Genomic DNA, 15,630 nt, shown 5'->3' on the forward strand with positions numbered 1-15,630 from the left:
AACGTGTGGAAATTACAATCTTGGGGAATTTTAATTACAAAGAAAATCCTCTGATTCTTTTCTTCAGTAAAAATCCACATCAAAGGCCAAGTAGACTTGATCTTGATTGCTTTAAGGGTCGTTAAGACTTGTTCTTGAATGCTTCAAGAGTCTTGTTGACTTGATCTTGAATAAACATAATTGATCTCCTTCTTTTAGAGGGAATGAGATCAAAAAGTAATATCTTGACAATTCTTGGAACCAAATGCTTTATTCTTCGAGTTCTTCAAATTTTCTTCAACTCTTTAGAGCTTATTTTGTTGAGACTTTGGAGAGGATTTGGGGTATTCAAAATCTTCTTCTTTTCAAAATTCTGAATTCTGAATTATATTTATAGTGCCTGCCTATCAGATGAGAGGGAGTATCAAAGGAACTCAACCTTTTTGATTTTATCTCTAAATAGCTATAGTTCAATTAAAAATAAAAACTATTGAATTATTGGTGAAATCTGATTGGTCGGACCAAGTATTTTATCTTCAATTGACAAGTGATATATTTAATTAATCATAAAATTAATTAATTAATTAATTATATAATTAATCCACATTGCAATAATTGATTTGTCACTTAAAAATTAATTAATTAATTAATTAATTAAAAAAATTTACTACGTATGGCATTTTGTGATTGGATGAAAATTTTCTCCTTCTACAATATAATCACCCATCTGTTTAATTTATAACTTTTTGAGCTATTATCTATTTTTTTTCATTTTCAAACTCCAACAAGTGTATTATTCTTTCCGAAAGAAAGCTTCTAAAAATAGAGTAGATCATCTAATAATAGAGTAGATCATCAAGTATCTAATTTACTATGAATTGTCAAAATAATCAAGTAGTATCATTTGAAAACTTTCCCCAGACAAAGATGTAGACGAAACTGCCAAGAAAAAGGAACATAAGTAAATGGGTGAAATTTCAAGCAAATTTTCTGCTTTCCCTATTCATTGAAGTTATACCAATGGGAGCAGTTTATTGCCGTTGCACTTACATACCCGAGAAAGTTACGGAAAAAGAAATCTTCAATTATTTTTAATGGCATTATGCTGTTATCTAATCTGATCAGTGACTATAAGTGTTAGATAAAGTTGATATAAAAATTATCAAATGTGGAATTAAAATTTTACAAGATTGTGAAATTTTGCCGACTTGAATTACTGGTCGAAAATAAAATCATAAAGCAGAAATTATTCGTTATCACAAAGTAAATCCTTAACACCGATTGCAAGGAGCCTTTCAAAGAGTTAGTTGATGTTTATGCCTTTCTTACTTTCTCCCACACGCTTATTACACATTTTCAATATGGCCGAATGCCATTTATATAGACAAGAGAAAGGAGCTTCAGTTGCACATCTATTTGAATTCAAATTCAAATAGTTAAAATTGCATGGCAGTTATCTAACAAACAAAAGTACAAAACTGCTTAACGGCAGTACATGTATTAGTTCAAACCAAGACAAAACTTTCTTGTGGCAGTTTATGGTTTTGTCAGGTTTCACGCATTAAAAGCGGACCATGGTTGGGCAGATTTATGCTTTTATTACTTAAGCCAGGTCGTTACATTAGCAGGAAAGGAAATAACCATACAATGGGAGGACTAAAGCATAGAAGCTGGCCTCACCATGGTTGGTTTCTTGCAAGACCACTTTCTCTGCATGACTAAAACATAAACACAGAGTTTGACTGCTTATTGTTCTTTTTGAGTAAGAAGCTGCTTGAACCAGTAAGCCGACATCTTTGGATAACTCTTTGGATTAGAGAAATCAACATAGACAATGCCAAACCTTGAAGTGTAGCCTAATCTCCATTCAAAATTGTCTAGTAATGACCATGCGAAGTAGCCAACTACATTTGCCCCGTCATCAACAGCCTTTTTCAATTGAGTCAAGTAATCCTTATAGTAGTTGATCCTTGTAGTGTCGTGCAATCCTTGCGCAAGTGTCACATATCCTAGATTATCGATACCTACAGAAACAAGCCAACAGTATGAGATTCAAACCAATTTAATTGTTTTTTTCCCAACTTTAACTCAGTAGAGAAACGAGGTAAAAATGTTATGAAATTTAACTAAATTCAATACCATTTTCAGACAAAATTATGGAAGGATTCCCATAGTGCTCTTTTACATACATCAGAGCCTTATACAAACCCCAAGGAACATTGTAGAGGCAATACGAATTTGCCTAAAAAGCAATAAGATAATCATATAATGTAAGCGAATCCAACATTTGTTCAAAACAAACATTTTTTTGGGTGAGGGGTTGGTGTTGGGAGATGTGATTGGCATAGACTTACTCTTGGACCAATTGGCACTCGCTACAAGAAAATAAAAGATTAGTGGCAGTTTTGTAGCAATGTTTCACTTACAAATACTGCTAGCTTTCGTGTTTTTATAAAACTTAAGGCGTTTATTATCAAAACGTCACTAGATATTCAAATAGCAGCATTTTTACTTATAAACACCACCCAAGACAAAAATTAGTAGTGCTTTTCGACTAAAACGCCTTGAATAATCCCTTCTAAAAAATTGAAGTGATTATTGAAGGTGTTTTTGAAAAAAAACACATTAACTAATCCCATAAAAAATGGATAGGGGATTACTGAAAGCATTTTTGACAGACAACGCCTCAAATAATCCCCTCATAAAAAATGTAGGCAATTATTGAAGGCGTTTTCTGCAAGAAATGCCTTTCATAATTCCACTAAAAAATTATAGAAGATTATTGAAGGCGTTTTTGTTATTGAAGGCGTTTTTAGTCAAAAACACCTTTAATAAATATCCTATCAAAATTTAAGGATCATACGGCTATTAACCATAAGGTCATAGGTTCGATACCTCCCTTTAGCTTTTTTTTTTTTTGAAGGAATTATTTGTAAATGATTATTCTAGGAGTTTTTTGGGCAAAAATGTCTTCACCAATTCATTTAAAAAATTTTGGAGAGAGAATATTGAAAGCATTTTTGGAAGAAAAATGCCTTCAATAATCCATAGAAAAAATTTGGAACGAATTCTTGAAGGCATTTTTGGTTGAAAGCGCCTTCAATAATCCAAATAAAAAAGTTGGAACAGATTCTTGAAGGCATTTTTAGCCTAAAACGCCTATAATAATCCACACAATAAATTTTTATGAGGGATTATTGAAGGTGATTTTGATCAAAAACGCTTTCAATAACATTTTGTTAGGGATTATTCAAGACATTTTCTGGCTAAAAATGCCTTCAGTAATCCCATAAAAAAACTTTGATTTAATTATATATGTGAAGTCAGTTATAAGTTTATGCCCAGAAAACATTTGGTTTATACAAGTGATACTACGAATTACATTTTGAAATTTACATTATGAACATTGTTGTATTTCAACAAATTGACCACACATTCGAATTTAAAATTGATAAAGTTGCCATATTAATATACTTTTCTCAAATAATCTTACCAATATATGTGTATTCATATAAAACAAATATATACCAATAATATTAAACCAATACCCCAATCTACTAACTCGAATTATCCATTCAACATGGCATATTAAAAACATTATAACAAATTATCCTCATATATTTACATTCAACCAACAATGTCCAACCTCAAGGTTTATCAATAAATGATAACACATACTCACACCATTCTTTACAAACTTCATCAAGTTCCTCTACTATGGAGCTTTCTTTATTCTTTCACTAAAAAAAAATTAGAAGTATATGTTAATAAACGAGAACATAATTTAGCTAATTTTTTTAAGATATAACGACTTTATGAAATTTATACTAACCTTGAATGGTGTGGTCATAAAATCAGACAAAACTATCACCTGCATAAAACGAAGGACATAATATTCACATTCAGTATATCCGAGTTGACAAGGTACCTAAAAATTAAATTTAGTGGGATTAAGAAACATTTATCTACACAAACTCAGCATAAAAGAATAAATTTCACATTTACCAGTAATGACACCCATTTTTTCTTTGCCTTCTTATCAAATGCAGATATTACCCTCTCTTGAAAAGAAAAAAATTACCTAATAGATAAATAAAATTACTTATGAAGAAACAGAAGATGTATAATATAATATCATGTAATACCTCTTTATAAAAGTTTGAATTTCAGGGTTAGGCATCGCTGTTGGTTGAATTGATTAAGTAAGTATGGCGTCAAAGATTTGGTATCAATCATAATAAGCTGCCAATGATGACTGAAAAATAATAAAAATGATATACTCAGATTAGACATCATATCAGATTTGGGTAAGGTTGGAATAATTATTGTATAAATATAACTTATTGCGCATTATATGAGAGTAAATAATAATCAACCAGTTTTTCATACATTCAATCACATGATTAGCACGAAAAGCAACCACACCACTTTGCTTACTAATGAAGTTGAGGTCAATGAATCTAAATTTGTAAATCATTTTCTCGCCTTGACCTCTCTATATAGGAAACTACACGATAACAATCAATAATACTAGTTAGTAATACACCGTAATATAGATTAATACATATTGAGTTTGCATATTTGTATTTATAAGCTAACCTCATATAAGTAACAATATCAATAGATGATATTTCATCCAGTTCACAAAATTCTTTAACCTCATCCACACCAATGTAAGCAAAATGATGGTTTATCAAATAATTCTTCCTTAAACTCAATGGTTATACAGTTTTCTTTGGATAAATGATCAAGTGAATAATTAGATAACTCATCATGGTAGCCTGAGTAAGGGTCAGACTTTAAGTCCCAATATCTTGCTACAATATATAATGAAATATAAGTATTAAAACCAAACCAATAAATATAATAAACAAATTAATATTAAACTTATAAACAAAATCATACTTTATGGCTGGTAGTAGAGGTTGGGTTTCTTGCCTGACTTGCAACAGAAGCTTGTCCTATATGGATGATGCTATCCAACTGCCCTACAGGCATGCTATGCTATATTGCTGCCAACATGGCCTCTAAAGCAGTGAGTCTTTGTTGTTGCTCATTGTGGCATTGCTCCTGGTCATCAAGTCATTGCTGTTATTGCTCAATGATTGCTTCATATTGTGCATTTTTCATTCGAGGGGATTTGGGTTGATTATTAAAAAACTTTGATGGCAACAAAAATTCACCAACCCCACAAACTTGATAGGCCTTTCTTTAACTCCTAATGCTAAAGATAATTGATCTTCGCCATACTAGATTGCCAGTTCATTAAATTTAATTTTGGCAACATAATCATCCTAAGAGATAATAATAAGATGGGCTATAACAACAAATCTATACAAGCTAGTATAGAGTCACGCATACAACCATAATACCAATCATACATGATATTAAACAAGTAGTTATACATACAATCTTTTTAATCAATTCTTCAGTTGCTTCATCTATAAAGGATTCATCCTTTCTAGATGTTCTTATTTCCAAACATCCCATCTAGAAACTTCGGTGCTAGAGCTTACTGATTTTTAATAAATTATCGTAATATAAGAATCAGAATATATGAAATGAATTTTCATAAATATTCATTTATAAGTATAACACAAGTGTGCGAATACTTATAAGTTCATACTTCATATTTGCATATCCCTTTCTCGCTATCTGATGGTGATATATTTGTTTAGCCCAAATGTTCCTTTAGTTTTCTTTGATTTTCTACAAAAAAAAATAAATTACGTCAATCACATATGAAGATATCGAATATATTGCATAAAATCTTATAAACAATTTTTTTGGTAATGAGTTTGCGTATTTAGAAATCTTTTGATAGTCAATCTCGAACAAAATTTCTCCAATCTTTAACATTTATTATATGACATTGGTGGAACAACCAATACATCACCTTGATCAATGAGTGGTAAAATATATTGGGTTATCAATCTGCTTTAAAGTCTCTAAATGCTTTCCCAGCAAATTACAACACAATCTTTTTACAGTCAATTGGGACGTCGAACCATTCCTAAATAATTTAACACAATTAGTATAAACACAATGAATTTCAATTAAATGATCATTTAGAAAATTTTATGAAATAGTTGAACAAACATACTACAACTGATTGCCATATACCATCTTTTAGATCATCAGGAACTAGTTGCCAATTGGTGTACATAATTGACATGCTACTACAAATGATGGCACCAATATGAGTAGCCAACTTGGCAGCTCCATCAAACTCATGCTACCCATTTTGATTAAAGTCTACGTGAGTTTTGTATCACTCACTTTAATTTGTTTATTTCATCCCTTTATTTTTTTTAGCCTACAAGTGTGTCTTATGCATATTTAGGAGAATTATCTTATTCAGAGTCCATAATAACTATGATTTTGATCATAATTATATGAAATACACCAAAATGACTGTCTAAATTTAACATTGTACATAATAAAATACAACCAATATCATACTACATACAAAAACACCATTTAGCAAACCAATCAACAATGTGTTCAGAAACACCATTCAGCAAACTATTCAGAAACACCATTCAACAAACTATTTAACAAACCATTCAGCAAACCAATATCATACAATACCATTCAGCAAAACAATATCATACAATACTATTCAGTAAACCATAATATTTAAACAAAACTACATAAAAACACCATACATGCAATGAAAGGTGCTTGGATGACTAAGGTTATGGTGAAATGAATAAAAATATATATATGCATATATAAATAGTAAGGAACAAAAAAAATATCTTTATCAAATAATATAAATAATACAGTAAACAAAAAAATAAGGACATCGATAAACAGAGAGGTGCACACCATTGAGTTGTTGAAGGTCAGTGGTGATGATAGAGATAAAGAAACAAAAAGTCAATCTAAAAGTGTTTATGGGGTTTGGTTTGGTTCATAAATGTAGCTTTTAATTGTTCTCTATACTAACAGTTTATGATTCCAATGTTTAAGACAGGTGAATGAATATAAAACTTATAAGTGAAGGCATTTTTCTGGAAAAATTACCTTCAATAATCACTTTAAAATTTCAATAATCCCCTTATTGAAGGCGTTTTTACTAAAAGATGCCTCTAATAATCCAAAAAAAATTTTAAAAGGAAATTGTTGAAGGCATTTCTTCTAAAAAATGCCTTTAATAATTCTGTACAAAAATTATTGAAGGGGTATGATGCAAAAAATGCCTTTAATAAATTTTTTTAAAAAATTGGAGTGAATATTGAAGGTATTTTTATTAGAAAATTGCTTTCACCGATATTCCCCTAATAAAAATGGAGGAAAATTATTGAAGGCGTATTATGAAGAAATGCCTTCAATAAATTTCTTTAAAAAATTAGAAAGGATTAGTGAAGGCATTTTTTTGGTAAAAACACCTTCAATAATCCTCTTAAAATATTACTAGAAGATTATTGAAGATATTTTTTTTTCTAAAAGATGCCTTTATTAATCCTATAAAATTTTTAAAAGAAAATTATTAAAAGCGTTGTTTCTCAAAAAATGAATTCAATAATTCTGTACAAAAATTATTGAAGGTTTATGATGTAAAAAATGCCATTAATAAATTTCTCTTAAAAATTAGAGTGAATTATTGAAGGTATTTTTAGTAAAAAATCACCTTTACTGATATTCCCCTGATAAAAATGAAGAGAATTATTGAAGGTGTATTATGCAAAAAATGCTTTCAATAAATTCTTTCAAAAAATTAGAGGGAATTAGTGAAGATATTTTTTTTGAAAAAAACACCTTCAATAATCACCTTAAAATTTTACCAGAACATTATTGAAGGTATTTTTTACTAAAAGACACTTTTAATAATCTCAAAAACTTTTTAAAATAGAAATTATTGAAGATGTTTTTTCTCAAAAAATGCCTTTAATAATTCTATACAAAAATTATTGAAGTACAGAATTATTAAAGGTGTATATGCAAAAAACGCCTTCAATAAATTTCTTTTAAAAACTGGAGTGAATTATTAAACATTTTTTTTTTTAGAAAACCACCTTCACTAATATTTTCCTAATAAAAATGAAGAAAATTATTGAAGGTATATTATGCAAAAAACGCCTTTAATAAATTCCTTCAAAAATTAAAATGAATTAATGAAGGCATTTTTCTGGCAAAAACACCTTCAATAATCGCTTTAAAATTTTACTAAGAGATTATTGAAGGCACTTTTTACTAAAAGACGCCTTTAATAATCTCAAAAAATTTTTAAAAAGAAATTATTGAAGGTGTTTTTAGTAAAAAGTGCCTTTAATGATTTTGTTCAAAAATTATTCAAGGCATATGATGCAAAAAAATGCCTTCAATAAATTCCTCTTAAAAATTAGAGTGAATTATTGAAAGCACTTTTAGCAGAAAACTGCCTGCATTGATATTCTTTTGATAAAAATGGAGGGAATTATTAAAGGTGTATTATACAAAAAATACCTTTAATAAATTTCTTCAAAAAATTAGAGGGAATTAGTGAAGGCATTTTTCTGGCAAAAACACATTCAATAATCCCCTTTAAATTTTACTATGAGATTGTTGAAGGCATTTTTTACTAAAAGACACCTTTAATAATTCTAAAAAAGTTTTATAAAGAATTTATTCAGTGATAAAAAATATGTGAAGGCATTTTTTTGCCAAAAATACCTTTAATAATAGATTATTGAAGGCATTTTTAATATAAGATACCTATAATATACCCAAAAGATATTTAAGAGAAAATTATTGAAGGCATTTTTCTTAAAAAATACCTTCAATAATCTGGTCTAAAAATATTACGAGGATTATTGAAGGCGTTTGTTTGTTGAAATGACTCTGTTTGTTAGATGTATGCACATGTGTCTTACAAACTCCAATAAAATTGTCCCCAAACTTAGCACATCTAATCACCAACTTCAAGCTTCATCTTCATTATTCTATTATTTCTCTTTTCTGACAAACTACAATTAACTTTCTCTTTCCTTTAGCTTTTAGTATTCGAGCTTTGTCTTTTAGAACCCTATTTCGACTATTCCTTAGTTATTTACTTTAGCTTTTACTTCATTCTACTATTCCTTCAGCTTTTGCAATTTGTGATATTCTTTTTGGTTTAAAAATTTTCTCCAAAACCTACCTTTCTTAAATACCCCTTTGGAACCTATCATCTACTTCCTTTTCCCTTTAATTTTTCATTTTTTTTTTTGGGCTTCCTCTGAACCAGTTTAACCTTATTTCAACCCTAACTACAAATATTCTAGGGTAATGTCTGGGTTAGCAGCAAAGTTTTAAATGCTTTATATTAGATAGCTAAGAAAAGACTTCACAACAAAGAGTTTTAGTTTTCTATAAGTATTGGTCTTGTTAGTATTTTTTATTTAAAACATAGTGAACTTAAGTATTTTACATGTTCGTTTTCATATCAATTATTTATATAAATTTGGTCTGATAATATAGTAAGTACTAAATGGATAAGAGTTGGATGTAAAAGTCAAGATTAAATCAAGAATACAAAGATAGGTGGAAAATTTTCTTAATTTTGCATTTGAGAATACATGGTTCATAAATATCTTTAGTAATATCTTTGTGGACCCATTGAGTGTAGGTAGTGGAAATATTTTCATCTAGGTTTTGTTTAGCAAAAGGATAATATTCAGTTCCATGTTCAACATTATCTTTGGTTTCTAACCCCTTATCAAATAAGTCTCAAGGTGTGTTTTGAAGAACAACAAACCAACCTAATTCTTTGGGATCTTCAGAATAAAAAACTTGTTTAACTTGAGATGAAAAAACATAAAGTTCATCGATGAGCTGTTATCTAGTGTGAATTAATCAAGAAAAATTCACAAGTGAAAATCCACACTAATCTTTCTTAATACCCCTGCACTATTCACATCAGCTCAATCACACCAAAATAAGACAACTTTTCACTTGCCATAATAATCCAAATAAATGATGTCATTAATCATGCCATAATAGTCAACATTTTTTTCTTAAGGGTTTGCATCCCTAGCACTAGCATAACTAATAATTGATGAAGTAACAACAACTCCTGAATTTTGTGTACTTATAAATCTCTCATAGGATTTAGTGTGAAATCTAAATCCATTGATGATGAAACCTTTGTATCGTTTCACAATCCTGTTCGGACCTTGTGAAAACACTTCACCTCTTCAATAACTAGCCTTTCACTACAAACCTATAAAGGTGGAATAAATATATATATGTTATTAATGTTAGTTATACCGTTAGCATTCTATGTAAATTTCTCATAATGGGAAGTATGAAATTACTTACAATTGCTCTTAACCATTCATGAAAGTTTTCGGTGAACAACTTATCAAGCTCTCGAGGGTTTGATAGTTTATAATATGTAAGAGCTCTCAAATTATTTCTATACTTACTACAAAGCATCATGATAAAATATTAACAATAAAAAATTACAATAAATTATGCTTAATGGAATGAATAATTTCCTTGCCAAAAAGCTTACGTGTGAAATGATTCAATTGGGTCATGATGGAAAAGAACATATCAATGTGCTTATGCACATGATTTATCATCTAACTCCAGCTTTGCCTATTGGTTGTCCAAACTTTCAAAAAGATAATTGTAGGCAAAGTCAATATGGTGGATACCAACATTTCTTGATAGTCTATTAAATCTCATTTCAACATCTTCCAAATAACTAGAACAAAATGTCATAGACTCTTCTACTAAATATCTTTCAGCAATAGAACCTTCTGGATAACGTTTTATTGCGACAATAAGACTTTAACCTCCCTAAAAACCTATCGTATAAAATATTAGTCATATATCTTTTTAACTAGAGTGGCATGATCATCAATAACAACCTAATCAATATATTAACAAACAATAACTTTCAATAGGATACATTCATTGATAATAAATCGGCCCATCGACTTTTGCTGCATATGGAAGGTGGATAACCAAATGCATCATAATAGTAAAGAAGTTTTGAGGGAAAATTTTTTTTGAATGCATAAAGTAATTGCGGCTTGATCTTAAAGTTTGTCAAGCTCTTCCACATTCATACATTTTCCACATAGAGATTTAAATATGTTACTCAATTCAATTACCACAGAAGTGACTTGTTTTAACATTGATGAACATAAAGCAATTGGAAGTATTGCATCAAAATGTGATAATCATGTGACTTCAATGAAGAAAGTTTTTGCTCCTTCAGATTCACACATCTTGATATATTTGATGCATAGCCATCTGAAACTTTGATATTTTTCAAAACCTTGCAAAACACATCTTTCTCAGCTTTAGAAATCCCAAAACTAGTAGGAGGCAATCGATAATTGCAATTAGGAAGCAACTTCGGATAAAGGTCAGGGTGAATCACCATATCAACTAAGTTAAGCTGACTTTTTAAGTTATCCTTTGATCTTCTATTCACATTGAGAATTATCCCAATAAAATTTTTGCAAACATTTTTTTCTATATGCATCAAATCAAGTTATGATGTAATAAATTATATTCCAATAAGGCAACTCAAAAAAGATACTTTTTTTTTCATAACTCAGACTCATTAGGGTCATCTTCTTTATAACCCTCTTCATCATTTTGAATATCAAGATTAGCAACTTGAGTATCAGTATCACCAACTTCTGTTGTCATAACATATAGATCCGTTAATCTATAGTTAGACTTAACAAAATAGATGAAGTCGCCACCAATCTTTTTTATCTAGATGTGATTGGCCGCCTAAGGAATCTATCCTCTTAAATAGCTCATAAGTATGACTAAGGGTCCCTAAAAGAATAGGTTTAGGTCTATAAACCAGAACAAGATTTGAGAGTTCGGTTACATGTGAGGAAGGTTATAGCATCCCCACATGCCCATCCAAATGATGGTACCATTTATTTTAAATTTATTTTAGGGTCTCGGTTCTAATGGTTTTAAGTTTTATGTTAAAATATTGAAAATAATTCTTAATATTTTTCCATCAATCTGGTAGAATTCTTAAAAATATTTTCTCACCTCAAGAGTATTCAAAGATCTCATTTGTTTCCTTGAATAGGCTCCGTCATCGAAAAAGGGTTTCTTTATTATTCTTTTCTTTTGTCGAAAATATATCTAATTATTCCACCATTTGGGCCAAATTAGAAATATTTTCTCTTTATGAATTTCTAAATTTTCCACCATTTAGGGCTATTTAGAAATTTCTTTATTTATTTTTTTTATCTCTAAATTTTTCACCATTTGGGGTAATTTAGAAATATTTTTATTTTCAAAATTTCTAAATTTTTCACCATTTAGGGCTATTTAGAAATTCTTTTTTTTAAAGAAAATAATATGACAATTATTTTTATTAAAATTTCATCTAAATTATTCCAATAGTTTAGACAAATTTAGATAAAATTTCTCACTTAGAGATTTCTTAAGAATTCACCATTCGAAATTTCTAAGAATCTCATCTTTAGGTAATTATCACATATTTTCAACCATAATTTTATTTGGAAAATGATATAATTACTGGTATTAAAATTTCCTCTAAATTATTCTACCATTTTGGCCAAATTTAGATGAAATTTCTCACCTAAAAATTTCTTAAAAATTTACCATTTGAAATTTCTAAGAATCTCATCCTTAGGTAATTTATATTTAATTCTAAAATTTTTATATTTTTATGTTTTTTTTATATTTTTATATTTATATTTTATATTTTTTATTATATTTTTTGTTGGAAAATAAATATTAATTATTATTATTGAAACTTTATCTAAATTATTCCACCATTTGGGATAAATTTAGACAAAATTTCTCACCTAGAAATTTTATAGAAATTTACCATTTGAAATTTTTATAAATTTCATCATTGAATAATTAATATTTATTCCCAAAATTTATTTTTTTATCCCTTATTTATTTATTTTTTTGAATTTAATCATGCCAAAATACTAAAAAGAAATAAAGAGAAAAAAATACCAAAAAATGGAACGGCTCGGCTTAGTTGGAATTCGGCTCGGCTTGAGACACAAAAAGTTGCTGTAGGCACGGTTTAGGGAACGTTGCTCAACTCAGCTCAGCTGTAGGGCTAGTTCGAATGTGAGTTGATCAAGTAGGTTGCAATCAGGTCGGGTTGACCCAAATAAAAATACGCGGATCTTGGAGATTTATTAACGCCAAAACAACGTCATTTTGTGCAGCTATAAAAGGCTGAAATCCGATCTTTTCTTCAGATTTCCCTTTTTTCCTCTCTGTCTTCCCTTTTCTTTACTCTCTCTTTCTCTCTACAAACTCAGAATTCGATTGAATATTCTATCAAAAACTAGGAAAAGCTATCGAAAACTGGGAAAACATGCCTGAAAATTCAAGTTTGGCCAAAAATTTCGTCTAAATCTAGATTTTTCCAAAAAATTCCTAGAAAAAAATAATTGTCAAAAATTTTTTTAAATTCCTAAAAAATTCTAAAATTGATTCTACTTCTCTAAACACTTTTTTTTTTTTGCTTTTGTTTTCTTTGTATTTTATATGTTTATGTTCTGTGTCCTAGCCTATATTTATAGGCATTAATCAAAAGAGTTTCTTATCAATGTTGATTCCTCTTTTGACTGAGATTCAAGATCAATCTTTTAGTCCAATTCTAATCTTACCAACACCTCCAAATTCACAGTAAAATTTTTGTCTTTCATTTTTTTTTATTTTATCATTATCTCCTAAAATAACAATTATAAAAAGATAAATAATTAAAATAAAAATTCAGGATAATAAAATACAAATAAACCAATAAAAAAATGGGCCAATCTGCCTCATTTGGACTAGGACCAATTAATCCGGGTTTGGATAAAATTAGGTGTCTATAGCTACCCTTCTTTGTACATTTCTTGTGCAACAGGATTGTGCAAAGACGTAGATACCCTGCTCATGATCATCCCAAGATATTCATGCTCTTTTTTTTTTTTTGAAAAAGTAAACAAAGCTCCTCTAAACAGAGGCTCAACAACTTTGAAAAATAATATGCTCCTCTAAACAGAGGCACCACAACTTTGAAAAATAAATTACTCCTCTAAACAGAAGCACCACAACTTTTGAAAATAAATTGCTCCTCTAAACAAAGGCACCGCAACTTTGAAAAAATAAATTGCTTCTCTAAACAAAGGCACTATAACTTTAAAAAAATAAATTGCTGCTCTAAATAGAGGCACTATAACTTTGAAAAATAAACTGCTACCCTAAACCAAGGCACCATAACTTTGAAAAAATAAATTAAAGGCTCATCGACAACCATATCCAGAGGAGTCATAGATTATGTCTAAAGGAATTTTAGGAGATTATGCTCGAAGGTCTTACAAATCATTCCTAATATAGAGAAATATCTAATATTGAGAAATATCTAATATTGAGAAATATCCTCTTTCAAGGATTAAAATCTTACCTTACAAGCTTTTTCTCAAATGAGAATTTGAAACGCTTTCATCGAAAAGTCTTCACATCTGTCTTTTTCATGTGGGATCTTGAAATATCCCTGCACTAGACTTTTTTAAATGCAGTGTATGCTATGCACTAGACATTTAGAAATGCAATGCATGCTATGCAAATGCTAGTTAATTAATTCCTATTCAATTATGGTAATTAAGTTTCTCAAGCTCTTTTTTTGGCCCCCAAACCCCTCAATCTTCAAGTACTAGGGCCAAATCAATGTAACTCTCAATCATTTCTCTCATTTAATTCTCATCTTCTTTTTACAAGAAATCTCTTTCCAAATTCAATATCCTTATCAAGAACTGAACATTTCGTATTTGCCTTTATCATTTCAACCTTCTCAATGTAATGCAGAAATCTTTCATGCTATTACTCATTTATCAATCATTATTTCAATTTCAAAAAGTAAGAACACACTCACACATTTCTTCCGTTGTAAGGTGTTAAAGAGAAAAAAAAAAAGAATGGCTAAAAAATAATCACAAAGAATGAAGTGGAATATCTTTTATTAGTAACAATGATAGCAAACTTTGGCCAATGTGAAAAGAAAGAATTACAAAGATACGTATGGGGGACAATGCCCAAAAATAAATAATCAGACAATCATGATAACATATCTCAAAGTCTTTTCAAAAAACTTAACCACTCGATGCACTTAACAACTTAGAGCTCCTCAGAACATGCTAGCCTTTTTGCCAATGAACTTTCATATTCAATGTTGTATTCTCCTTATCTAAGCTATTTTTTCAGGTTTTCAACTTAGATAAACCATCTTTGACTCAAACTGCCCTCTTAAGATTTTCGACTTAAGTCTTTTTTTTTTTTTTCATTTTTTCTCTTTTTTTTTTTTTTCATTTTTTTCATTTTTTTTCAAGCATAATACTTTTTAACAGTATTAAAATTTATAGGATGACGTAAATCATCTCCATCCATTTCAGCTAATATTAATACTCCACCTGAGAAAGCTCATTTCATGACATATGACCCTTCCTAATCCGGAGTCCATTTCCTCTATTATCGTGCTGACTTGGGAGAATTCTTTTCAAGACCAACTCTCTTTTCCCAAAAACAACGAGGTCGAACCTTTTTATTATAAGACCTTATCATTCTTCTTTGATATAGCTGACCATGGCATAATGCTGTCAATCTTTTTTTCTTGATGAGATTTAACTATTCATAGCATTCTCGAATCCATTCAGCCTATTTCAG

The 15,630-nt window shown here is 29.3% G+C and overlaps 1 protein-coding gene across 1 annotated transcript in view; it reads right to left on the reverse strand.

Moving 5' to 3' along the window:
- Positions 1-1,304: 1,304 nt before the first annotated feature.
- The window catches only part of LOC111274670 (beta-glucosidase 44-like), a 34,536-nt gene continuing 20,210 nt past the window's right edge, over positions 1,305-15,630 (reverse strand). Inside the window, exons 3-5 of the mRNA XM_089745740.1 lie at positions 2,334-2,354; positions 2,119-2,221; positions 1,305-2,003 (exon numbers count right to left, since the gene is read on the reverse strand). Coding sequence (XP_089601866.1) covers positions 1,726-2,003; positions 2,119-2,221; positions 2,334-2,354 — 402 coding nt within the window. The 3' untranslated portion in view covers positions 1,305-1,725. The remainder of the gene's footprint in view (positions 2,004-2,118; positions 2,222-2,333; positions 2,355-15,630) is intronic.

Source organism: Durio zibethinus, chromosome 17 (genome assembly GCF_047325235.1).
Source record: "Durio zibethinus cultivar Kanyao isolate XHJ-2024 chromosome 17, ASM4732523v1, whole genome shotgun sequence".
NCBI classification, from domain to species: Eukaryota; Viridiplantae; Streptophyta; class Magnoliopsida; order Malvales; family Malvaceae; genus Durio; species Durio zibethinus.